We start from the raw sequence: 26,501 nt of genomic DNA on the forward strand, positions 1-26,501 counted from the left end.
GCATTATCACGTACAGTAGATTTAAAAGCAATATCATGTAGTGAGCACAGAAATTACTTTTATTCTAATCAGGGCCGTATTTACCACTAGGCACCCGTGGTCCGGTGCCTAGGGCGGCAGATTGTGAGGGGCGGCACCCTCTGGCAGCAAAAAAAAAAAAAAAAAAAAAAAAAAAAATTTTTTTTTTTTTTTTACATTTTTTTTTTTGTGGCCGCCGAGCACAGGGAGCTGATTGACCCCGGAACTGCCGGCGCCTGCACTTCCGGGGTCACAGGCGCGCGCCAATCATCTCCTTCCTCTGTGCTGCGTCCACTGCCGTGTGGACGTCACATGCAGAGCTCGCAGCAGGACGCCGCGGAGGACGCCGTGATGGAAGCCGGTGTCAGAAGAGGATACTCACATGAGCCAGGAAGATGGCGGCGGGCACTGGAGCAGGTAAGTGGATTCATAAGGAGCGTGGGAGTGTCTCTAATGCAGACCAGAGATCTGCGCCTGCGGGGGGGGAGGCGGCAAAGGCAGATACTGGAGGGAGGCAGAGGCTGAGACTGGGGGGGAGGCTGGAGGGAGGCAGAGGCTGAGACTGGGGGGAGGCTGGAGGGAGGCAGAGGCTGAGACTGGGGGGAGGCTGGAGGTAGGCAGAGGCTGAGACTGGAGGGAGGCAGTGGCTGAGACTGGGGGGAGGCTGGAGGGAGGCAGAGGCTGAGACTGGAGAGAGGCAGAGGCTGAGACTGGGGGGAGGCTGGAGGGAGGCAGAGGCTGAGACTGGAGGGAGGCAGAGGCTGAGACTGTGGGGAGGCTGGAGGGAGGCAGAGGCTGAGACTGGGGGAGGCTGGAGGGAGGCAGAGGCAGAGACTGGGGGGGAGGCTGGAGGGAGGCAGAGACTGGGGGGAGGCTGGAGGGAGGCAGAGGCTGAGACTGGGGGAGGCTGGAGAGAGGCAGAGGCTGAGACTGGGGGGAGGCTGGAGGGAGGCAGAGGCAGAGACTGGGGGGAGGCTGGAGGGAGGCAGAGGCTGAGACTGGGGGGAGACTGGAGGGAGGCAGAGGGAGAGACTGTGGGGAGGCTGGAGGGAGGCAGAGGCAGAGACTGGGGGGAGGCTGGAGGGAGGCAGAGGCAGACACTGGGGGGAGGCTGGAGGGAGGCAGAGGCAGAGACTGGGGGGAGGCTGGAGGGAGGCAGAGGCAGAGACTGGAGGGAGGCAGAGGCTGAGACTGGGGGGAGGCTGGAGGGAGGCAGAGGCAGAGACTGCAGGGAGGCAGAGGCTGAGACTGGAGGGAGGCAGAGGCTGAGACTGGGGGGAGGCTGGAGGGAGGCAGAGGCTGAGACTGGAGAGAGGCAGAGGCTGAGACTGGGGGGAGGCTGGAGGGAGGCAGAGGCTGAGACTGGGGGGAGGCTGGAGGGAGGCAGAGGCAGAGACTGTGGGGAGGCTGGAGGGAGGCAGAGGCTGAGACTGGGGGAGGCTGGAGGGAGGCAGAGGCAGAGACTGGGGGGAGGCTGGAGGGAGGCAGAGGCAGAGACTGCAGGGAGGCAGAGGCTGAGACTGGAGGGAGGCAGAGGCTGAGACTGGGGGGAGGCTGGAGGGAGGCAGAGGCTGAGACTGGAGAGAGGCAGAGGCTGAGACTGGGGGGAGGTTGGAGGGAGGCAGAGGCTGAGACTGGAGGGAGGCAGAGGCTGAGACTGTGGGGAGGCTGGAGGGAGGCAGAGGCTGAGACTGGGGGAGGCTGGAGGGAGGCAGAGGCAGAGACTGGGGGGAGGCTGGAGGGAGGCAGAGGCAGAGACTGGGGGGAGGCTGGAGGGAGGCAGAGGCTGAGACTGGGGGGAGGTTGGAGGGAGGCAGAGGCTGAGACTGAGGGAGGCAGAGGCTGAGACTGTGGGGAGGCTGGAGGGAGGCAGAGGCTGAGACTGGGGGAGGCTGGAGGAAGGCAGAGGCAGAGACTGGGGGGAGGCTGGAGGGAGGCAGAGGCAGAGACTGGGGGGAGGCTGGAGGGAGGCAGAGGCTGAGACTGGGGGGAGGCTGGAGAGAGGCAGAGGCTGAGACTGGGGGGAGGCTGGAGGGAGGCAGAGGCTGAGACTGGGGGGAGGCTGGAGAGAGGCAGAGGCAGAGACTGGGGGGAGGCTGGAGGGAGGCAGAGGCTGAGACTGGGGGGAGGCTGGAGGGAGGCAGAGGCAGAGACTGGGGGGAGGCTGGAGGGAGGCAGAGGCAGAGACTGGGGGGAGGCTGGAGGGAGGCAGAGGCAGAGACTGGGGGAGGCTGGAGGGAGGCAGAGTCTGAGACTGGGGGGAGGCTGGAGGGAGGCAGAGGCAGAGACTGGGGGGAGGCTGGAGGGAGGCAGAGGCTGAGACTGGAGGGAGGCTGAGACTGGGGGGAGGCTGGAGGGAGGCAGAGGCTGAGACTGGAGGGAGGCTGAGACTGGGGGGAGGCTGGAGGGAGGCAGAGGCTGAGACTGGAGGGAGGCTGAGGCTGAGACTGGGGGGAGGCTGGAGGGAGGCAGAGGCAGAGACTGGGGGGAGGCTGGAGGGAGGCAGAGGCAGAGACTGGGGGGAGGCTGGAGGGAGGCTGAGGCTGAGACTGGAGGGAGGCTGAGGCTGAGACTTGAGGGAGGCTGAGGCTGAGACTGGAGGGAGGCTGGAGGGAGGCTGAGGCGGAGACTGGGGCAGGCTGAGGCTGGGGGGAGGCAAAGGCTGAGACTGGGGAAGAGAGGCTGATGCTGAGGGAAGATAGAGGCTGATGCTGGGGGAGAGAGGCTGATGCTGGGGGAGTGGGAGAGAGGGGCTAATGCTAGAGACAAAGGACAAGGGATGAGGGATAGTGCAATGACAAAATCGATTGGGTGGGGGGAGTGTAAGGACTCAGAATAAGAGGGGGCAGCATTGGGAGCTCATTGTGAAGAAGGGGCAGCATGTGTGGGATCAGTATGGAGTGGAGCAATGTAGGGGAGTCAATATCAAGAGTGGGGTAGTGTGTGTGTGGGGGGTCTCAGCATAAGCGTTAGTGTGGTGGTCTTAGCATGAGTGGGGCAACATGAAGGTCTCATTATGGAAAAGAGGAAGGCAGCATTAGGAGCTCATGGAGAGGGACAGCATGCATGGGACATTGTGAGAAGGGGGCAGCATGCATGGGACACTGAGGAGGGGGCAGCATGCATGAGACATTGTGAGGAGGGGGCAGCATGCATGGGACATTGTGAGAATGGGGCAGCATGCATGGGACACTGAGGAGGGGGCAGCATGCATGAGACATTGTGAGGAGGGAGCAGCATGCATGGGACATTGTGAGGAAGGAGCAGCATGCATGGGACATTGTGAGGAGGGAGCATCAAGCATGAGACATTGTGCGGAGGGAGCAGCATGCATGGGACATTGTGAGGAGGGAGCAGCATGCATGGGACATTGTGAGGCGGGAGCAGCATACATGAGACATTGTGAGGAGGGGGCAGCATGCATGAGACATTGTGAGGAGGGAGCAGCATTCATGGGACATTGTGAGGAGGGAGCAGCATGCATGGGACATTGTGAGGAGGGGCAGCATGCATGGGACATTGTGAGGAGGGAGCAGCATGCATGGGACATTGTGAAGAGGGGGCAGCATGCATGGGACATTGTGAGGAGAGAGCAGCATGCATGGGACATTGTGAGGAGGGGGCAGCATGCATGGGACATTGTGAGGAGGGGGCAGCATGCATGGGACATTGTGAGGAGGGGGCAGCATTCATGGGACATTGTGAGGAGGGGGCAGCATGCAAGGGACATTGTGAGGAGGGGGCAGCATGCAAGGGACATTGTGAGGAGGGAGCAGCATGCATGGGACATTGTGAGGAGGGGGCAGCATGCATGGGACATTGTGAGGAGGGGGCAGCATGCAAGGGACATTGTGAGGAGGGGGCAGCATTCATGGGACATTGTGAGGAGGGGGCAGCATGCATGGGACATTGTGAGGAGGGGGCAGAAAGCATGGGACATTGTGAGGAGAGAGCAGCATGCATGGGACATTGTGACGAGGGAGCAGCATGCATGGGACATTGTGAGGAGGGGGCAGCATGCATGGGACATTGTGAGGAGGGGGCAGCATGCATGGGACATTGTGAGGAGGGGGCAGCATGCATAGGACATTGTGAGGAGGGGGCAGCATGCATGGGACATTGTCCTCACATCATGCTGCTCCCTCCTCACAATGTACAGATCATATTTCATAATCGAGGAAGGTGTGGTGGATATACAGTAGTTTATAAGGGAGGGCAGTGTGTAGTTTATTAGGGGCAGTGTGACAGTCACAGTATATAAGTGGGGACGGTGTGGTGGGAATATTTTATACTCATGCTATGTTTTGATGTGCCTGTGGTGATTCCCATTGGGGGGGGTTCGTTTCTTATTGATACTTTTTAAAGTGTGCTACAGAGTAGATCTGCCTTAAACAGATGTCGTGTGCGAAAACTCAGTTTTACGTTGTCACTAAGGGGCGCGACCACTTAAAGTGCCTAGGGCAGCACGAAGGCAAAATACAGCCCTGATTCTAATGATCTAAATGACACAGCAAATTTGAGGTGTATAGTTAGTCCAGTGTTGTTGACTTGTCTCTTGGTAAAGTGTTTCCATGAATCACAAGTAGCTGAGAAATATAACACATGCTCTAGTTGATATTTCTTGCAATAAGAAGAGATGGGAATACAGTAATTGTATCTGCCAGATCTGCAGACTGACTCTAGATGGATTTAAATTGTAAATGAGAAAAGTCTGAACATTGTGTATTGCGGAGGAGGTAAAAGATTCATACACCTTAAGTGTCACCTAGAAACAGCGTCATTGAAGCTTACCTCTAAATGAAAATCATACATGATAAGTGCTGTATATGTACAGTCAGGACCAAAATAATTGGCAACCTTGAATTTGTTCCAGAAAATGAAGTATTTCTCCAAGAAAATTTTTGAAATTACACGTTTTGTTATATACATGCTTATTTTGTTTGTGAGTGTTGGGAGAACACAAGAAAAACAGGAAAAAAAGGCAAAATAGCTATAATTTCACACAAAACTCCACAAATGAGCTGGACATAATTATTGGCACCCTCAACTTAATATTTGGGTGCACACCCTTTTGGAATAAATAAGTAATCAATTGCTTCCTAGCCATCAGCAAACTTCTTACACCTCTCAACTGTAATTTTGGGCCACTTTTCTTTTACAAATTGCTCCAGGTCTTTTATATTTGAAGGTGCCTTGTCCCAATAGCAACTGTAAGCTCTCTCCCCTGGGTATCAATAGGATTTACATCCAGACTCATTGTTGGTCACTTCTGAACACACCAGTGCTTTGATCTATCCCTTTCTAAGGGCTTCTTGAAGTGTGTTTGGGGTCATTGTCCTGGAAGACCCATGGCCTAGGAGGCAGGCCCAGCTTTCTAGCACTGGGTTCTACATTGCAACCAAAAATGCTTTGGTAATCTTCAGATTTCATGGTGTCTTGCACACAGTCAAGACACCCAGAGCCAGAGGCAGCAGAACAACCTCATAACATCTTTAACCTTCCATCATATTTGACTCTAGGTACTGTGTTCTTTTCTTTGTAGACCTTATTCTGTTTTCAGTAAACAGTAGAATGATATTTACCAAATCTCTATTTTGGTCTTATCTGTCCACAAGATGCTTTCCAAGAAGGATTTTGGCTTACTCACGCTTATTTTGGCAAACTTCAGTCTAGCTTTTTTATGTTTCTGTGTCAATAGTGAGATCCTCCTGGGTCTCCTGCAGTAGTGTTTCATTTCACTGAAATGTGGATGGATAGTTTGTGCTGACACTGATTCACCCTGAGGCTACTAGACAGCTTGAATTTCTTCAGAACTGGATTGAGGCTGCTCATCCACCATTCGAACTATCCTGCGTTGCAACCTTTCATTATTTATTTCTCTGCTGTCTACATCCAGGAAGATTAGCTACAGTGCCGTGGGTTGTAAACTTCTTCATTAAGTGCGAGTAGTGCTAATAAAATAGTTACTGTGTTGCCCTCCTGTATATAATACTGATCAAATCCATAAAACATGAAGGTATAAATAAGTTTAAAAAGGAGAGCGGTCGCCCCTTTACAGCAGCGTCTTGTAATCGTCTTGACCCCTAGTCCGCGCTATTCAAGACTTTTTAGGATTTCTTGGGGTCACAGTGGTCGTACGAGAAGTTTTCCCTTTTTACTTCTTCATTATGTTGTGCACCATGTACAAAGGAACATCAAGATTTCTAGAGATGGACTTGTAACCTTGAGATTGTTGATATTTTCAACAATTTTGGTTCTCAAGTCCTCGAACAGTTCTCTTCTCCTCTTTCTGTTCTCAATGCCTAGTGTGGCACACACAGACAGAATGCAAAGATTGAGTCAACGTTTTGATCTGTTTTCATGTGTGATTTTCATGTTGCCCACACCTGTTACTTGCCACAGGTGAGTTTGAACGAGCATCACATGCCTGAAACAAACTTGTTTACCCACAATTTGTTTACCCACAAAGGTGTCAACAATTTTGTCTGCCCCATTTTGGGGATTTTTTGTGAAATGATATCTACTGTAATTTGCCTTTTTTTTTTTCCTCGTTTTTTTGTATTGTTCCAACACTAACAAGCAAATAAATGTGGGTATGACAAACACTTTTGGCCATGGCTATACACGATATACAGTATTTATATATATATATATATATATATATATACATACAGTATATATACAGTGGATCCTTGGTTTACGAGAACAATCCGCTCTGGGAGTGTGCTTGTAAACCAAGTTACTCGTCTAGCAAAGCAAAATTTCCCATTGGAAATAATGCAAGCTCAGACAATTTGTTCAACAACTTGTTGAATGTCCCATCCTGGCCCCCTATTCCGCACGCACAGACACATATTATGCTCACCTTACCTTCCGTTCCATTGCCGGCCTCCCGGTTCTTGTAGTTTGCCGGTACAGGATGTGTATCGGGTAACCATCGCGACCGATGCCATAGCGCTGACGTCAAAGGCAGGAGCCACTTGCCTTGATTGGCCAGTGCGCTGCCTTTGAGTAGCGGCTGACAGAGGAAGTTCCTCCATCGTCGCGATGGTTACCTGTTACACATCCTGTACCGGCGAATTACAAGAACCGTGCGGCCGGCGATGGACCGGAAGGTAAGGTGAGCATAATATGTGTGTGTGCATGCGTGTTTGTGTGTGTTTGTGCGGACTGCGAGAGCGGGTCAGAGGGCGTTTAAAGTACGGAACCGGAAGTGTGCGCGGTGAGTATTTGCTCGTACAGGAATGCTTGCTCGTAAACTGAGTTACAAATTTACAGCAAGCTTTACTCGTATAGCGAAATACTCGCAAGCCGGGTTACTCGTAAACCGAGGTTCCACTGTATATATATATATATATATATATATGGAACTCAAATAGGAAACTATCGTCTTGTATACTTCATTATTTGACCACATGCATTTGTATGGCATAGCATAGTGATTATAGTTTTATTCTCATAAATGATACTTTAATGAAAAATTGTAGATGCGCAATGTTGAAAAATCTGAAACATGAAACATAATCGACACACAATAGGATAAGACGATAAATTGAAGCATCTTTGTCTAGAAATAAGTTAAGTTCATTTTGTTGCATTCTGATTCTGTTCTGGACAACTGTTCTACTGCACTCGTTAGTTGCAAACTGGAAGATCAGACTGACCAGTGGAGAGCTGATATTTGACTGAAGCCATACATCGGACAAATCTGTCATCCAAAACAGTGGTCCTCAATTTATGGCTTTCTAACTGTTGCAAAAAACAATCAAACAAACTGCAATTCGCCGTATAATATTGCCGGAAAGCCAGAGGTTGAAGACCACAGTAATTGAAAGTCTAGTACAGTGCGTACATCTACAGTTTTACTTTTGCACTCATCAGGTAGGCCCAAAAATTTATTGTTACATTACTAAGGTCACAACTTCTGAAGCAGATAAATTGTAGGCGTTTTGTTTTATTTATTATTAATTCTTATGCAGTGCTAAACCATTCCACAGTCACTCCTACCATTTTTGTACCTCGTGGACACACAATAGCCAATTTAACAGGAGGACAGATGATCTACTGGTTTGTTTTTAGAGGAAACTGGTGAATAGAATCTGTATTAAAAGATGTACAGAACATAGAAACTCCATTCAGATGTGGTCCTTGGTTATTTTCAAACCCAGAACCACAGCATTTCAGGCAATGATGCAAACCACCAATGCTCAATGCTGCCCATTATTTGGCTACTGATTTGTGTTCTTCACTTTAATCTGTGCAGCTCCAAAAACAAATAAGTAGTTAATTCCTGGTCCAAATCTGGTGGTGGTGATGAAAAATAACAACTAATGCCTTTTTTTTTTTTTAATTATAGGACACATCATGTTGACCAGCATAGCAGAACGTATAATGTACTGCCTAACAGGCAAAACACCAAATTCTGTAGGTCCTGCGGACATTTCCGAAACCAGCGATGGCTTCGATTTTGTCGAGGTGAAGCCAGGCCGCATTTTAAGAGTACGACACATCTTGCCTTCTCGATCAGGAGATGGACCGGAGGAGGAAAAGGAAGAAGTGAAGAATTCAGGCCGAGGACAGATCCAATGCAAGCGTCGAATAACTGTCTATCGCAATGGGCAGCTCGTGATAGAAAATCTTGGTACCGCTCTTCGTTCTGAGATCTTACACTGCCGCAATGGGAATACTGAACCAGCTGGAACACTGGAAGTGGAGCTTTCAGATTATACCAGCACAGGTAATGAAAGTGCTGCAGGAAAAGAGAATGATTTACCACCTGGGAGACGCAAGAAACGTAAGCCAAAGAAAGTGGTGCAGGTTGACTGCCAAAGACGTGTTACTAGCTGCAAAGGCACACATTCTGATGTAGTTCTGTTCTTCATTCATGGTGTTGGAGGCTCTCTTGACATATGGAAAGAACAGCTTGATTTCTTCTCAAAACTTGGGTATGAAGTTGTAGCACCCGATTTGGTGGGTCATGGCTCCAGTGCAGCACCACAGATAGGTGCTGCTTATACCTTTTATGCTCTTGCTGAGGACATGAGATGTGTGTTCAAGCGCTATGGAAAGAAGAGAAATATCTTAGTGGGACATTCGTATGGGTAAGTTAGAAAACTAAAATCAATTTTTAGATTTTCTTGTGAACGTGTTTATTTGCTTTTCTTGTTCGTATTATACTTACTTTGTAACACATCGATAACATGTTTTCCAAGGATAGCATATAATGGACTTGATGCATTTCTTTAAGTCAATGTTATTATTGAAAGCATTGGATTTTAACATGGTTAAAGGGGTCGTAGAGTTAAGATACGTTGCCACCTAAGGGTGGGGGTCCATCCAAAAGCAAAACAGGGCACTTACATCCCTTTTGACCCAGTTGGCATGGTCAACTGCCACTCTATTCATTCTCCATGGGGTTGTCAGAATAAGTTGAGCGTACCACTCGGCAGCCCCACAGGTAATTAACAAAATGTATACTCATTGTCCTCTATTTTGAATATGGATAACAGGATTAAATTGCCCCATTCTGCTGATTTATAAGTCATCAACTATAGTGCTGATAGGTGATTATTGGGAATGAACAAATCTGAACTGTAAAACTTGGCGTCTGCACTGGGTACCTAGTGTCCGATGCTCAAACTCGGTCAAGTTTGGAGTTCAGATGCTGTTTGTATGCTAAATAAAGTTTGTTGAAAGACTGCAGCACAGTCAGTCAACAAACTTTTTGGCTCTGGGCAATTCATCAGCCATCAGAACCGTGCAGAATATTGCGATGGCTGTGATTTGCCAGCCACATTGCATGATTGGGTCTAGATAAGACCCGTTGATGCAGTGCCTGGCACATACTGTCCTCTGGAAGTTAACAAAAGCAAATTAAGTCTCCACCCCTACATATTGTACATTTTCACCCTTTAGTGCTTTTCATGGGGTTCTTTTAGCCTTGTTTAATGAATAAATTAATAATTTAAAAAAAATTGTCTGGAGTCCCACCTATTTTTGCTAACCAGCCAAGGTGAAGCTGACAGCTGTAGGCTGCAGCCCCCAGCTATCTGCCTTAGCTTGGCTGGTTGCTAAAAATAGAGGGGACTCCACACCATTAATTTCTCATAAATTATTTATTTATAATTAAATAATTTAAAAAAATGGCATGGGGTGCCCTTTATTTTTGATATCCAGCCAAGATAAAGCAGACAGGTGAGGTCTGGTATTATCAGGCTGGGAAGGACCATGGTTATTTGGTCCTTTCCAGCCTAAATATAGCAGCTTCAGCCGCTCCAGAAGTGGGCGCATTAGATGCACAAATTCTGGTGCTTTGCACCGGGTCTCCTGGATACCCTGATGTGGTGGCAATAGGGTAATATTTTTGGGGTTGATATCAGCTGTGAATTAACAGCTGGCATCAAGCCCAGGGGTTAGTAATGTGGAGGACACCCCCATAACTAATCTGATAAGAGTAAAGTTAAAATAAACACATGCATATAGGAAAAAAAAATGTTTATTTGAATAAAGACTCCCTCACACTTCCTCATTCTCCAATTTTATAAATTTAAAAAAATCTTTGAAGGTGACTGCAAAAGGAAGCAAAATTGGGTTAAGAGCAGGACAATTTCCCTGCACATAAATGTGAATAAGGTATAAATAAATAATTTAAAAAAATAGCATGGGGTTCCCCTTATTTTTGATAATCATCCAAGGTACAACAGACAACTGTGGACTGCAGAGTGAGAAATTCCTTGCCTACCACTGACCGGGAGTTTCTCCAACCTATGGAACCTCATTCTCAGAATGAGGCTCCATAGGTCACTCACGGTCAGTGGCAGGCATAAAATTTCTCATGAGCAGGAAAATGATGTGCTTGCTTTCAGGGGCGCACATACCTTGAGGCGACCTGACCCTTTGGCCTCAGGCGGCGTCACCTGCTGGGAGAAGGAGGGCGGCAGCCAGGGTCTGTCCGGTGTATTACATAAATATTACAGTTACTACATTGCTAATGAAATCACTGGCCGCCGGCCGCAAGTGATCTACACTAGTATAGACACAGACAGTCACAGACTGAGTGTGTCAGAGTTCAATGCAGAAGGCGGCCGATGAAAATGGGTCGGGTGATGTACCTTTAACCCCTTAGCGACCCATGACGTACTGGGTACGTCATGACTCCCTGGTACTTAAGGACCCATGACGTACCCAGTGTGTCATGGCGAAATCGTAGCCCCGGTGAGTGCGATCGGTGTACGTAAACCGCAGATTCAGGAAGGAGGGGACCTCTGCCTGACCTCAGGAGGGATGGTGCCTCCTCCCTAAACCTACGGAGGCCGTGATTGGCTGACGAACGCCGCTCAGCCAATCACAGCCACTCTAATGGTTTGAAAATGGCTGAAACATGAAATCCAGCCATGATCAGGGCAGCTATAGCACTGATCATTGGCTGGAGCTGGGTGACCTCAGCTGGGTCACCCTCTCCCAGCTCCACCAGCTCTGATTGGAGAGACCGGCCTTGTGACTGAAGAGGAGGGGTATAGAAAGAGAGAAGAGGAGGGGGAGAGAAAGAGAGAAGAGGAGGGGGAGAGAAAAAGAGAGGAGGAGGGTGAGAGAGAAAAGAGGAGGGGGAAAGAAAGCGAGAAGAGGAGAGTTTTTATAGTTTTTCAATTGTCCAAGACCTTGAAATTCTACCTGGCAAGAGGGTTTGTTGAACTAGTTTCATTGTTAAGGCCCAACTGTTGATTTCTGAAACTGAAACGGTACAGTAGATAGTATACTTAAAATATTTTATTGTCCACTACTTATACAGCACCTTAACAAGTGTAAAGGCTGATGTTTCAAATATATTCCTATTTAAATATGGGTGTATTACGTAATGCGTCAAGTTAGGCTAGTAAAGAGTAAATCAGATTTATATCTACCGATTTTAAGAATTTACTAAGGGGGGGTGCCGTTTTGATGTTCGCCTCAGGTAGCAGAGAGGCTAGGTTCACCCCTGCTTGCTAGTGACCTATGGAGCCTCTAATAGTGACCTATGGAGCCTCATTCTAAAAATGAGGCTCCATAGGTTGGAGTAACTCCTGGTCAGCGGCAGGCACAGAATTTCTCACTCTGCAGCCTGCAGTTGTCTACTTTACCTTGGATGGTTATCAAAAATAGCGGGGACCCCACGCTGTTTTTTTAAATGATTTATGTTTCCCTTATTCATATTTATTTGCAGGGCAATTGTCCTGCTGTTAACCCAATTTTGCTTCCTTTTGTTGTCAGCTAGCCCTTACTACGGCGATTTTAAAGCACAAAAGTTTGAATTCCCATTGACTTCTATGGGGTCCGGGATCAGAATCGGATCAAATCCAGGTACCAAACCAAACTTTTAACTAAAATTCGGCCAAACCAGGTAAACCAAAACATCCATGGGTCCTCTCATCCCTAGTAATAATCTATATTTACTGGACGACCCCTATACAGTTTTGATATGTACTGTCCTTTGATATCACTATCAGATTTCTAAGACTTTTGACAACTGTAGTTGCATGAAGAATAATGGAGACACATTTTTACAATGTATGCCTTATTTAAAGATAATCTGTCACCATATTTGTCCTTTACAAGCTGTGGCAACCACCAGTAGGCTCTTATACACAGCATTCTAAAATGCTGTATATAACAGCCCAGCATTCTAGAATACTGTATATAAGAGCCCAGGCTTTACAATGTAAAAAAGACCTTGATTATACTCACCTAGGGGGCGGTCCAGTCTGATGGGTGTCACTGCTTACGGGTCCGGCACCTCATCTCTGCTGCGATCGCTGTCCTCCTTCTCAGCCCCTTGTGGACGATGCATCCTACGTCATCCATACATGTTGGCATTGTGGTACTGCACAGCCGCACTTTAATCTGCCATGCTGAGGGCAGATCAAAGTACTGTAATACGCAGGCATGAGGAAAGGTCAACAACCGCCTCCACATACACACTACAATACTTGGATCTACCCTCAGCAAGACAGACCAAAGTACGCATGCACAGAGCCGCAATGCTAGCCTGTGTGGATGACGTAGAGGCGTCATCGACACAGGCTGAGAAGAAGGAGAACAGCAATTGCAGTAGAGAAGAGGCGCCAGACCCACGAACAGTGACCGTTCTCTAGCTGATTATAATAAAGCTCTTGTTTATGTTATATACAGTATTCTAGTGCAGTATATAAGAGCCAACTAGTGGTGGCAGCAGCTCATAAGGAACAAATCTGGTGACAGGTTCCCTTTAAGATGCATAGTTCTCAATTACTGTGAGATGCATAGCTCTGAGTGCTGTGAATGCAGCAGTAGTACCACTTTCATCATTTATCCATGTTACCCATCTCCTAGATCCAGCACAACTCTACTAGCTAGCATAGCATTATTTTAAGAACAATTCATCCCCGTGTCTTACGATCGAAATCCTTTGGAAAGTAGTAAAATTGCACCAAATTGAAAGCTCCTCATGAACCTTCCTTCCTCCAAAGAGTTTGGAGTGAGATGCACCCAAAAATGTGATATTTGGTAAGAGTTACATTTTGTGAATCTGTCTAAAACATCTGGATAAATAAAGTTGTTTAGGAAAAATAATAAAACGCTAAAAAAAAGGAAGACAAGTTAAAAATTGGAGAAAAATTTATAGAGAATAAGTCACAGATACAAAAGCCACCAAGTGGAGTTAACATTGATGAATCAGGGCCATGATGTTTGGAAGAAAAAAGTTAAAAAACCTAATTATTCTTGACATGTTTAACTCCACCACTTTGTTGTAAAGGGATCACCCTAAATAGGACAAGTGATATAGTAAAAAATAAAAATAGTGCAGTTAGAATCTATTATTGGGTAAGAAATGGCAAAGTTTATTTTCCATTCAAAACTTTGCGGTATTTTGTAAAGTACATAAAGTGTTATCTGTCATAAAAAGATAACACCAAAATATCACATCAGTTTTTAAAAGGGGTTGCCTGGATCCTCTATAAACATTGGATGGGGGGGAATATAACCAAATCCAGGCAACTCTTGAAGGACAGTGACAGCTTTATGTACGGCATTTATCCTGCTATTTCCCATTACATCATTGTATTTCACAGATATTTCAGAGCGTTAATGAAGAGATCACATGGTGTACATTTGGGATGATGCAATATGGTTTGTTGAATTCTACTTGTGCAGAGTAATGAGTATGAATCATAGACAGACGACGATGGGTATGTCAGTCATGAGAGATGCAAACAGATCAGTCATTGGTTTTACTACCATTAAACACGTGGAAATGTTAATTTACAGTCTGTCGGACATGATAAACATGTGTTCACTGATAATCCGCCTGACACTATCGGAATGTATTACTGTAGCATCTTATGTATGACAATATTTGTTATGCTACAATTGGACTATAACATTGATGATGTTAGTGTGTGTATACAGTGCTGGCCAAAAGTATTGGCACCCCTGCAATTCTGTCAGATAATACTCAGTTTCTTCTTGAAAATGATTGCAATCACAAATTCTTTGGTATTATTATCTTCATTTATTTTGCTTGCAATGAAAAAAACACAAAAGAGAATGAAGCAAAAATCAAATCATTGATCATTTCACACAAAACTCCAAAAATGAGCCAGGCAAAAGTATTGGCACCCTTAGCCTAATACTTGGTTGCACAACCTTTAGCCAAAATAACTGCGAACAACCGCTTCCGGTAACCATCAATGAGTTTCTTACAATGCTCTGCTGGAATTTTAGACCATTCTTCTTTGGCAAACTGCTCCAGGTCCCTGAGATTTGAAGGGTGCCTTCTGCAAACTGCCATTTTGAGATCTCTCCACAGGTGTTCTATGGGATTCAGGTCTGGACTCATTGCTGGCCCCTTTAGTAGTCTCCAGTGCTTTCTATCAAACCATTTTCTAGTGCTTTTTGAAGTGTGTTTTGGGTCATTGGCCTGCTTGAAGACCCATGACCTCTGAGGAAGACCCAGCTTTCTCACACTGGGCCCTACATTATGCTGCAAAATTTGTTGGTAGTCTTCAGACTTCATAATGCCATGCACACGGTCAAGCAGTCCAGTGCCAGAGGCAGCAAAGCAACCTCAAAACATCAGGGAACCTCCGCCATGTTTGACTGTAGGGACCGTGTTCTTTTCTTTGACTGCCTCTTTTTTTTCCCTGTAAACTCTATGTTGATGGCTTTTCCCAAAAACCTATACTTTTGTCTCATCTGACCAGAGAACATTCTTCCAAAACGTTTTAGGCTTTCTCAGGTAAGTTTTGACAAACTCCAGCCTAGCTTTTTTATGTCTCGGTGTAAGAAGTGGGGTCTTCCTGGGGATCCTACCATACAGTCCCTTTTCATTCAGACGCCGATGGATAGTACGGGTTGACACTGTTGTACCCTCGGACTGCAGGGCAGCTTGAACTTGTTTGGATGTTAGTTGAGGTTCTTTATCCACCATCCGCACAATCTTGCGTTGAAATCTCTCATCAATTTTTCTTTTCCTTCCACATCTAGGGAGGTTACCCACAGTGCCATGGGCTTTAAACTTCTTGATAACACTGTGTAGACACAGGAACTTTCAGGTCTTTGGAGATGGACTTGTAGCCTCGAGATTGCTCATGCTTCCTCACAATTTGGATTCTCAAGTCCTCAGACAGTTCTTTGGTCTTCTTTCTTTTCTCCATGCTCAATGTGGTATACACAAGGAGACAGGACAGAGGTTGAGTCAACTTTAATCCATGTCAACTGGCTGCAAGTGTGATTTAGTTATTGCCAACACCTGTTAGGTGCCACAGGTAAGTTACAGGTGCTGTTATTACACAAATTAGAGAAGCATCACATGATTTTTCAAGCAGTGCCAATACTTTTGTCCACCCCCTTTTTTATGTTTGTTGTGGAATTATATCCAATTTGGCTTTATGACAAATTTTTTTTTTTTTTTCATCGACGACAAATTAAATGAAGATAGTAATACCAAAGAATTTGTGATTGCAATCATTTTCAAGAAGAAACTGAGTGTTATCTGACAGAATTGCAGGGTTGCCAATACCTTTGGCCAGCACTGTATATATACTGTGTATATATACTGTACGTATATATATATATATATATATATATATATATATATATATATACACACACACACACACAGATTTGGTTATGTTTGTTAGGGTAATACTTTAACATCCTCTTTTTTTATGGGTTTCCAGAGTTTCTTTTTGCACTTTCCTTGCCCATGAGTTTCCTGATTTGGTCCACAAGGTGGTCATGATAAATGGTGGTGGTCCCACAGCTCTTGAACCCAGCCTCTGTTCCATCTTCAACATGCCGACTTGTGTGTTGCATTGTCTGTCTCCTTGCCTTGCGTGGAGCTTTCTCAAGTGAGTTGAATTTAATATCAATGGTGACCTTACTATCCTAGTTACTTCCTAGAGAGATGCTCTACATTATCACAGCCAGCACTGCGAGAATATTGTATCCAGTACCCTATTTTGATCATTTGCTACAATGTATCAGTCTGAAGTCAAGGTTATGTATGTGAAGATGTAATTTACCCTCTCACTGTATATGCTGTACAGATTCCTATTTCAAGCTGGGTTCATTGTCTTATTTGAACTACTTCTGTGTACATTTCTATTGTTGTAGGTAATCACCCCCCTAAAATGCAAGGTTATATCCTCTTGAGGCACTTCCATCCCTGGGAGTAGGGGGAGGTGGGCCTAGAGTCCAACTAGTGTAAACTCTGCTTACCTGGGAGATTCAGGCAGAGTGAGCTGAAACTTGAAGGGAGCAGGAGCTCCAGCCTGTGTGGCTGTGGACACGGACGGAGCTAGGCCTGTGTGGCGGCCCGTGGGATTGTGTGGAACTCTTTGGACTACTGTAAGGACGATTGCTTTGTAATCCGGTCCGAGGATTGTCGGGAAGGGCCCCCGAATCTGTTTTACGTGGACTTATCGTGTGCTGTTCTTGCATTCCTGTTAATAAACCTGTTGGATCGTCCCTCGGCCTCGTCCATCCTTTGCTCTGTTGTACACCCCCGTCACAAACTGGTTGGCAGCGGCGGGATCAGAGCAGAAGAAATGGAGGACAACAGCCAATCGACGTCTGAAACCAGAACCTCAGGATACAGGAACTGGACTGTGGCGAGTCTACAAACAAAGGCCCGTGAATTAGGTGTCGGCTACAAAGGACTCTCTAAGGAGCAACTAATTGAGGCATTGGAACACGCTTGCCTGCAAGATGGCACCGAGGAACAATTTCCACAGCAAGGGGAGCAAAGACGGGAGCCGGAGGTGAATATCCAAAAAAGTCAATGGGTTGTGTGGTACAAGGAAAAGATGGCACTGCTTGGAGATGAGGCCACCATAGAAGATAAGAGGGAGGCCATGCGTGGAGCTGAAGAGAAGGAGCGAAGGATGGAGGAGATGGCATTGCTGGATAAGCAGCTCGCTGTGGAAGCCGCGAGAGGTTCCAGACAGACTGTAACCCCAGCACCCATCATGAGGGAACTTCCCAGAGTGTCCCGCAAAGACTTCAAGCAGTTTAATGAGGCTGCTGGTGACATTGAGGGCTTCTTCCAGGACTTTGAGCATCAGTGTCGATTAATGGAAGTCCCAGAAAGGGAGCGCGTCCGGCATCTGGTTGGGCTCTTAGAGGGTGGAGCTGCTGCAGCCTATAGAGCTATGGACCATCGGTGGAACTGTGAGTATGCGGATATTAAACAGACTATTCTAGAACATTATGCTGTAACGCCAGACACTTACAGGACTCAGTTCCGTACTCTAGCATGTGATGAGGAAGTGTCCTTCAAGATGTATGCCCACAAACTCAAACATCTGTGGCATCGTTGGTTGGAGGCAGAGGAGGCCTTAACCTTGGAGACCGTCCTCCAGGTCCTCCTAAAAGAGCAGTTTTACTTCAAGTGCCCCGCTGAGATCCGGGAATGGGTGCGTGAGAGAAAACCAGCGACAGTGGAGGAAGCTGCTGCTCTAGCTGATGAGGTGCTCACCATCAAGCCTCAGTGGAGGGTTCTGTTGGAGGATGGAGAGACGCCTAACAGCTCCACAACACCGGATGCCCCCAGTTATTCTGTCCCCATTGTTCCCCGTTCCTCTAAGCCACCACATGTTGATACCCGTGTTAATGTGCCTCCAGTTGCTTCTACTGCACTTTCTGGAATACGCCGGGGAGAGGAAGTAACAGAGCGCAGGTGTTATGTTTGTAGGCATCCCGGGCATTTGCAGGCCTCATGCCCAGCCAGGCCATGGAGGAATCATCCTCAAACCCCTACAGCACCTTCAGGTGGGAGCCGGCCTCCAAGTTCCCCTACCCCTTACCCAAGAGGACGCCTTGGATGGAGGGAGACCCAGCTCAGATGCTATCAATGTGGACAGCCAGGGCATCGGCAAGTCTCCTGCCCAGCTGTTCAAATGAGGACTGATCCTGCGCCCAATCGGATTGTTAATTATTTACAGCCCAGCGCCATGGAGGAAGATGTGGCACCGCTATGTGAGGACTGGCCTAGTGACTCAGCCCATGTTGCACCACCAGGAGTTTACGGGGTGCGACTCGCAGTTATGACGACTTCTGCTCATCGAGGTAAGCACTTGCAGGAGGTTGTGCTGGATGGACAGAGACTTGTTGGATTTTGTGACTCGGGTGCTTTCCTCACACTGGCTGATCCCCGAGTGGTTCGGCCTGAGGCAATCCATAGAGGACCTGGGATTGTCATTGAACTGGCTGGTGGACAATGGAGGACTATTCCCACAGCCACTGTGGATCTGAGCTTTGGTTTTGGGGTCAGGCGATGTGTGGTTGGGGTGATGGGTGGTCTGCCTGCAGCTGTTCTCCTGGGCAATGATGTGGGAGAGCTACGATGCCAATTCGTGGCTGCATGAAGCCACATGTAAGTAACGCTCTGCCTGTGTGTACTTAACCAGTGACCTGTAGAGGTCCCTAGTACGTACACAAGTTGGGAGGGGGAGGGATTGTGAAGATGTAATTTACCCTCTCACTGTATATGCTGTACAGATTCCTATTTCAAGCTGGGTTCATTGTCTTATTTGAACTACTTCTGTGTACATTTCTATTGTTGTAGGTAATCACCCCCCTAAAATGCAAGGTTATATCCTCTTGAGGCACTTCCATCCCTGGGAGTAGGGGGAGGTGGGCCTAGAGTCCAACTAGTGTAAACTCTGCTTACCTGGGAGATTCAGGCAGAGTGAGCTGAAACTTGAAGGGAGCAGGAGCTCCAGCCTGTGTGGCTGTGGACACGGACGGAGCTAGGCCTGTGTGGCGGCCCGTGGGATTGTGTGGAACTCTTTGGACTACTGTAAGGACGATTGCTTTGTAATCCGGTCCGAGGATTGTCGGGAAGGGCCCCCGAATCTGTTTTACGTGGACTTATCGTGTGCTGTTCTTGCATTCCTGTTAATAAACCTGTTGGATCGTCCCTCGGCCTCGTCCATCCTTTGCTCTGTTGTACACCCCCGTCACAATGTATCTTTGAGAATATTATCTAAATTGGATACAGTTGTGTTCACTTCTTAGCTGATGGCAGGACTAGCTGTGAGCAGGTTTTCTTCCTGAGGTTGTAAAGAGAGTTCTCATTCACAGAGTAATATCTTCAACCAGTTTCATTATAATAAAAATGGCAATGATGAAAATGCCCCCCCACCAGATCTGTATGCCCCTGCCCCCCCACCAGATCTGTATGCCCCTAGCCCCCCCTCACCAGATCAGTATTTCTCCAGCCCCCCCACTAGATCTGTATGCCTCCAGCCCCCCCACCAGATCAGTATGTCTCCAGCCCCCCACCAGATCTGTATGCCCCCAGCCCCCCCACCAGATCTGTATGCCCCCAGCGCCCCACCAGATCTGTATGCCCCCAGTCCCCCCCACCAGATCTCTATGCCCCCAGCCCCCCACCAGATCTTTACGCCCCTAGCCCCCCCATCAGATCAGTATGTCTCCAGCCCCCCCACCAGATCTGTATGCCTCCACCCCCCCCACCAAATCAGTATGTCTCCATCCCCCCCACTAGATCTGTATGCCTCCAGCCCCCCACCAGATCTGTATGCCCCCAGCCCCCCCACCAGATCTGTATTCCCTCATCCCCCCACCAGATCTGTATGCCCCCAGGCCCCCCACCAGATCTGTATGTCCCCAGCCCCCCCACAAGATTTGTATGCCCCCAGGCCCACCTCCCACCAGAGCTCCCAGCCCCTCTCACCAGATCTGTATGCCCCCAGCCCCACTGACCAGATCTGTATGCCTCCAGCCCCACCAGCTAGATCTGTATGCCTTCAATCCCCCACCAGATCAGTATGTCTCCAGCCCCCCCACTAGATCTGTATGCCTCCAGCCCCCCCACCAGATCTGTATGACCCCAGCCCCCCCACCGGATCTGTATGCCCCCACCCCCCACCAGATCTGTATGCCCCAAGCCCCCCACCAGATCTGTATGCCCCAACCCACCTCCCACCAGAGCTCCCAGCCCCTCTCACCAGATCTGTATGCCCCCAGTCCCCCTGACCAGAACTGTATGCCTTCAGCCCCCTCCCAGAACTGTATGCCCCCAAGCCCCCCTCAACAGATCTGTATGCCTCCAGCCCCCCTCACCAGATCAGTATGTCTCCAGCCCTCACACTAGATTTGTATGCCTCCAGCCCCCACCAGATCTGTATGCCCCTAGCCCCCCCACCAGATCTGTATGCCCCCAACCCACCTCCCACCAGAGCTCCCAGCCCCTCTCACCAGATCTGTATGCCCCCAACCCCCCTAACCAGAACTGTATGCCTTTAGCCCCCCCTCACCAGATCTGTATGCCTCCAGCCCCTCCCACTAGATCTGTATGCCCCAGCCCCCCTCACCAGAACTCTATGCCACCTGCCCCCCCCTCAACAGATCTGTATGCCTCCAGCCCCCCTCACCAGATCTCTATGCCTACAGCCCCCCAACAAATCTGTATGCCCCCAGCCCCACTCACCACTATTCCTGTCAGCACTAAGCATAGACAGATGTGCATTTCACCGCACTCCGAATGTGATAGCATTGGGCATATTTCTAGTCCCTTATAATGAGCAGATTGCATTTAGAGGTTATTTCAAATGGTAATAAAGCTTTTTCGCATAAATAATATTGATATTGATCAAAAATGGTAAATTATTTGGGTTAAATAGGTGGTCTAACAGCTGGGACCCTATCCCCAGAACATAGATATCTATATGAACAATCCTATAGGAACAGTCAGTTAAGTTAATAAAATGATGGTGTTTCACTTTTGTGATATATAGACGAAATACTCTAAATAAATTACTTATTTCTTTTGAGCATAATGTTTTTGAAAAATGACATGTTAAAGAAATTGAATGTGCCTTTAAAAAAGAATATGATATAGTGAAATGATTGGGTCACTGCCTTTTTTATAATAATTTATTTTTCTCATGTCAGGGCTGGCTTTGCTCGACAAGGTGCCAAAGAGAAGCAGCTCTTACGAGAGGGTAATGCCTTCAATGTATCATCCTTTGTACTACGAGCCATGATGAGTGGCCAGTACTGGCCAGAGGGAGATGAGGTTTACCATGCAGAATTAACTGTCCCTATCCTCCTGGTGCACGGCATGCATGACAAGTTTGTTCCACTGGATGAAGACCAAAGGATGGCAGAGGTAAATTGACTCATAATGAAGGTCATAGGTTTGCATTGTAGGTCATAACCAGTATGTCTTAGCTATAATGTAGCCACAGCAAATACTTGTGTGACAAGTTTGATTTAATGGACTTTTATCTTTAAATCTACATAGCGGTCAGATCAGAAATGTTTTGTTTGATATTATCTAATGGCAAAAAAATACCTAAGAAATGTTGGCCTGGTTTCTCTGCAAAAATCCTTGAAATAGAGACATAGGTGTCACGTCCTCACCGCAGTCCGCTCCTGCAACTTCTGCTTCAGTCTCCAGGTGCCTCCGTATTACAGCCATGGACTATGCTGGTGATATTAGAGGAGTCAATGCCAGTGGCTCTGGTGGGCGCAGGCTCCACCCATCCACTAAACTGGGTTTCCCTGAGGCCTGCAGTACCACTGGCTGACTGTAGGTGGCAGGTGTCTTCCAGCTGAAGTTACCAACATTCAGCTACAGCCAGTGGGAAGACACCGCACCCTTCTAATTCCCCCTCTTGTCTGCTTGTCCCTGCCAGACATAGTTTTGCATTCCTGCTAGTGTCTGGTTCATGTTCTGTTTAATTGATCACTGTGTTTTAACCTCAGCTTGCTCATGTACTACTGTCCTGCCTGCTGTTTTTGTACCTCGCTACCATCTCCAGTTTTGACCTGTGCCTGATTTCCTGACTACGCTCCTGCCTGCCAATTATATCCCTTTTTGTGCCTCCTGGTTTGGACCCTGCCTGACGACAACTCTTTCCTGGACTGCAGCCTTCAATAGGCAGCGATCTCCTGGACCTTGTGTAATTCCAAATCCCTGTACAGGGGTTAAGGGATTTCATTGTTCTTGAGATCCTGCCGACTTGGTGGCTAGCCCTAGTCTGTACGTGACAGTCATTCTGAGTCTGTGGTCAAGGGCAGATGTTACAATAGGTTAGAGAAATGAAGTACTGAATTGTTCAAGTTCGGGTATGCAACTATAGAGACATCTTGTGGTCAAAGCTAGAAGTAAAGTATACAACACTGAATTGCAGATTCTTCACTGTCGTTGGGGTTGTTTCATTATTGAGGTTGTGCTTTTGTCAGTGATTTTATCGTATTGCTATTTTTTGCCAAATTAATTTAATTTTCATTTTTTTAAAGAGTTTTTTGCTACTTATATTTTTGTTTTTTAACGTGTGGGTGCTTAGGCCAGTTCCTGATGCTTTGCCTAAATAATTTGTGGCCTTACAAAAAGTCACAAATATTTGTTGCAAAAACTTAAGGCCGCTTTACACGCAACGACATCGCTAACGAGATGTTGTTGGGGGTCACGGAATTTGTGACGCACATCCGGCCTCGTTAGCAAAGTCATTGCATGTGAAACGTAGGAATGACCGCTAACGATAAAAAATACTCACCATATCATTGATCGTTGACACGTCGTTCTAATCTCAAATATCGTTGCTTTTGCAGGACGCAGGTTGTTCGTCGTTCCTGCGGCAGCACACATCGCTATGTGTGACACCACAGGAATGAGGAACAACATCGTACCTGCGGCCGCCAGCAATGAGGAAGGAAGGAGGTGGGCGGGATGTTACGGCCGCTCATCTCCGCCCCTCTGCTTCTATTGGCCGGCCGCTTAGTGACGCCGCTGTGACGCCGAACGAACTGCCCCCTTAGAAAGGAGGTGGTTCGCCGGCCACAGCGACGTCGCTAGGCAGGTAAGTATGTCTGACCGTTCCTAGCGATGTTGTGCGCCACGGGCAGCGATTTGCCCGTGACGCATAACCGACGGGGGCGGGTGCTTTCACCAGCGACATCGCTAGCGATGTCGCTGTATGTAAAGTGCCCTTTACTCTACTACCCCTGGCTTATATTTATTTTATACTTTTTGAAGTTTAACAAGCCACATTTTGAAAGCTCTTGTGACTTGTTATCCTAACTGGGGAAAAACAAGCAAAAGACCTCACAAATGATGATGTTTTTGTTCATTTCTTGTACTCTGTTTAGATTCTCTTTATTGTAGACTTTTTTTAGAGACCCTCTGAGACTGATAACAGAATGTAATTATTTTATTTCTCTTGTATTACTTTGTGTTTTTATGACATGTTTTCTTTATTCACCCCTCCAGATCCTTCTAGTCAGCTTTCTAAAGATCATAGAAGAGGGCAGCCACATGGTCATGCTGGAGTGTCCAGAAACCGTTAACACTTTGCTTCATGAGTTCTTCTTATGGGAGCCAGAGACACAGAACACAAGTGCAGAAGAAGCTGTCACCGAGTGAAAGGGAAAATCATTGCTGACCTTTAAGGAGAAAAATAAGAGATTTTTCTGGTGATTGCCCAAAAAGCGACTTAAGTCTACGTTTGGATGAGACGTCTGATGGTCGCAAGCAAATGGCCAAGGTTTTAGACTTTGGTTCGCAGCACAGATTGTGTCCAGGGAGAATATTGCTACTGACAATTCAGGAAATTTAGATAATACAATTTTCAAAGAGGTCCCCCCAACATTCGACCTCCTATTCAGCCATAATAATTTGCAGGACGAATAGTGGTTGTTGAAGGTCCCTTGTGGGTAACACATCAGATTGACCTATATTGTAGAATTGTGGTATGTTACCTTTTAAAGAACCTTGCTGGTCACAGGTCATATAAGAGGAATGGTTTTCAAATGCTGAGCATTGGTAAAAGATAAGAAAGCAGAATTATACTAAAAAGAAATCATTTTACAATCCATCTGTAAAGTAACTGTGTACGTAGACAGATGGCTGCTTATGCCTTTTTTGCCAAAATCAATCTCTGGCAGAACAATGGTTAAGTAGTGGTGTATTTTCCTTTTCATGTCCAATGGATAATAAGAGACTACATGTAGAAATTGCATAAATCACATAGAACATATGTCAAGAGATATAAATAATGTTGATAATGTATTTTCTGTGGCTCTTATTTAAGATGACTGCTTTGTCCTTTTCCTTCTGTTGTAAAAATGGAGGTTGTATGAAGGCAGTATTAAATCAAAATAAACATGTCATTTATAAGACGTTTCTGACTTATTATTCATTAACACGCTGAAAATAATTGTGATATGATTACATATGATTGGTTCATCATTAACAGTGATCAACACAATGTATTGAACATGTCACAAATTTTCTAAGTAAATATACAGTATTTCTAAAGGTACTATTGACATGAATTTCTCGCCAGATGTCGATATCAACCTATCCAATCCGCACAGGCAAAGAAATCAAACCATAGATGTCCATAAATTGAGTTATATGTAATAATGAAAAATGACACAGGGAAAAAGTATTTACTACATGAGTAAAGAGAGGTGCAAAAAGCCATGGAAAGTCATGACATCTGCTGAAGTTTATCACTATTAATAAATCAATCCTATCTCTTAGGGAAAAATAATATCAGCTGGTTCAACTGATGGCCTATAAAAAGGTGTCTCATTACCAAGGTGCCACACAAGAAACATCTCATCATTGGTAAAACCAGCGAGCGCCTTTGCAGCCTTATTGTTGCAAAACATACTGATGGGATTGATTACAGAATAATTTCTAAACTACTGAAAATGCCAGTGAGCACTGTTGGGGGCCATAATCTGGAAGTGGAAAGAACTGAAATGATTTCACCATGAACCGCCCATGACCAGGTGCTCCCTGCAAGATTTCAGACAGAGGAGTTAAAAGGATTTTCAGAATAGTTGTCCAGGAGTCAAGAACCGGCTCCACCTGTGGAGAGCTACAGAAAGACCTGGAATCAGCAGGTACAATTGTTTCAAATAAAACAATAAGTAATGCACTCAACCTCCATGACCTGTATGCAAACTCAACATGCAAGACTACATGGCTGAACAAAAAGCATGTTCAAGCTCTATTAAAGTTTGCTCAACAACATGTAAACAGGCCTGTGAATTATTGGGAGCTTATAGTCTGATCAGACGAGACCCAAATTGAACTCTTTTGATGCAATAATGCACAACCTGTTTGGAGGCCAAAAGACATTGCATGTTACCATCAAAACACAATACAAACAGTGAAGTTCGGAGGTAAAAACATCACGGTGTGTGACTGTTTTTCAGCATACGGCACTTGCAAACTTCATGTACTTGAAGGAAGGATGAATGGACAAATGTCCTGAGACATTCTTGATAAAAATCTGCTGCTATCTAACAGGAGGATGAAGATGAAACAATAGTGGACATTTCAACAAGACAACGATCCCAAACACACAGCCAAGGAAACTCTCAATTGGTTTCAGAGAAAGAAAACAAAGCTGCTAGAATGGCTGAGCCAATCAACTGACCTTAATCCAATAGAAAATGTTTGGAAAGAACTAAAACTCAGAGTTATTAGAAGGAGCCCATGGAACCTTCAGAATTTCAAGGATGTTTATGTGTAAGAATGGACCAAAATCACACCTGAACAATGCATGTGACTAATTTCTCCATACAGGAGATGTCTTGCAGCTGTCATCACCAACAAAGGCTTTTGTACACAGTATTCTCGCACATTTCAGTAAGTGTGTTCAGTACTTTTTCCTTGTGTCATTTCTCAGTATTACACATAACTTAAACATAGCTTAATTTATGGAGATTTATAATTTGATTTCTTTGCCTGTGTGGATTGGATGGGTTGTTATCAACATCTGATCAAAAATTCATGTCAATAGCATATTTAGAAATACCATATTTTTTGGTTTATAAGATGCACCGGATTATAAGAAGCACTCCAAATTTAGGGGAAAAAAGGGTGAAAAAAGGGGTTGTCTTATAATCTGGTGGTGTCTTACCGGAGGGGGGTGGCAGCAGTGGTGGAGTGCTTTCACAGGAGGCAGCTGCTCGGAGAT

At 46.5% G+C, this 26,501-nt stretch overlaps 1 protein-coding gene across 1 annotated transcript in view; it reads left to right on the forward strand.

Annotated features, from left to right (window-relative positions):
• Positions 1-24,684, forward strand: part of ABHD8 (abhydrolase domain containing 8) — a 39,498-nt gene extending 14,814 nt beyond the window's left edge. The window contains exons 2-5 of the mRNA XM_075338464.1: positions 8,375-9,119; positions 16,212-16,382; positions 21,454-21,670; positions 23,777-24,684. Of these exons, the coding sequence (XP_075194579.1) occupies positions 8,383-9,119; positions 16,212-16,382; positions 21,454-21,670; positions 23,777-23,929 (1,278 nt within the window). The 5' untranslated portion in view covers positions 8,375-8,382 and the 3' untranslated portion in view covers positions 23,930-24,684. The remainder of the gene's footprint in view (positions 1-8,374; positions 9,120-16,211; positions 16,383-21,453; positions 21,671-23,776) is intronic.
• Positions 24,685-26,501: the final 1,817 nt, after the last annotated feature.

This window comes from Anomaloglossus baeobatrachus, chromosome 1 (genome assembly GCF_048569485.1).
Source record: "Anomaloglossus baeobatrachus isolate aAnoBae1 chromosome 1, aAnoBae1.hap1, whole genome shotgun sequence".
NCBI lineage: Eukaryota > Metazoa > Chordata > Amphibia > Anura > Aromobatidae > Anomaloglossus > Anomaloglossus baeobatrachus.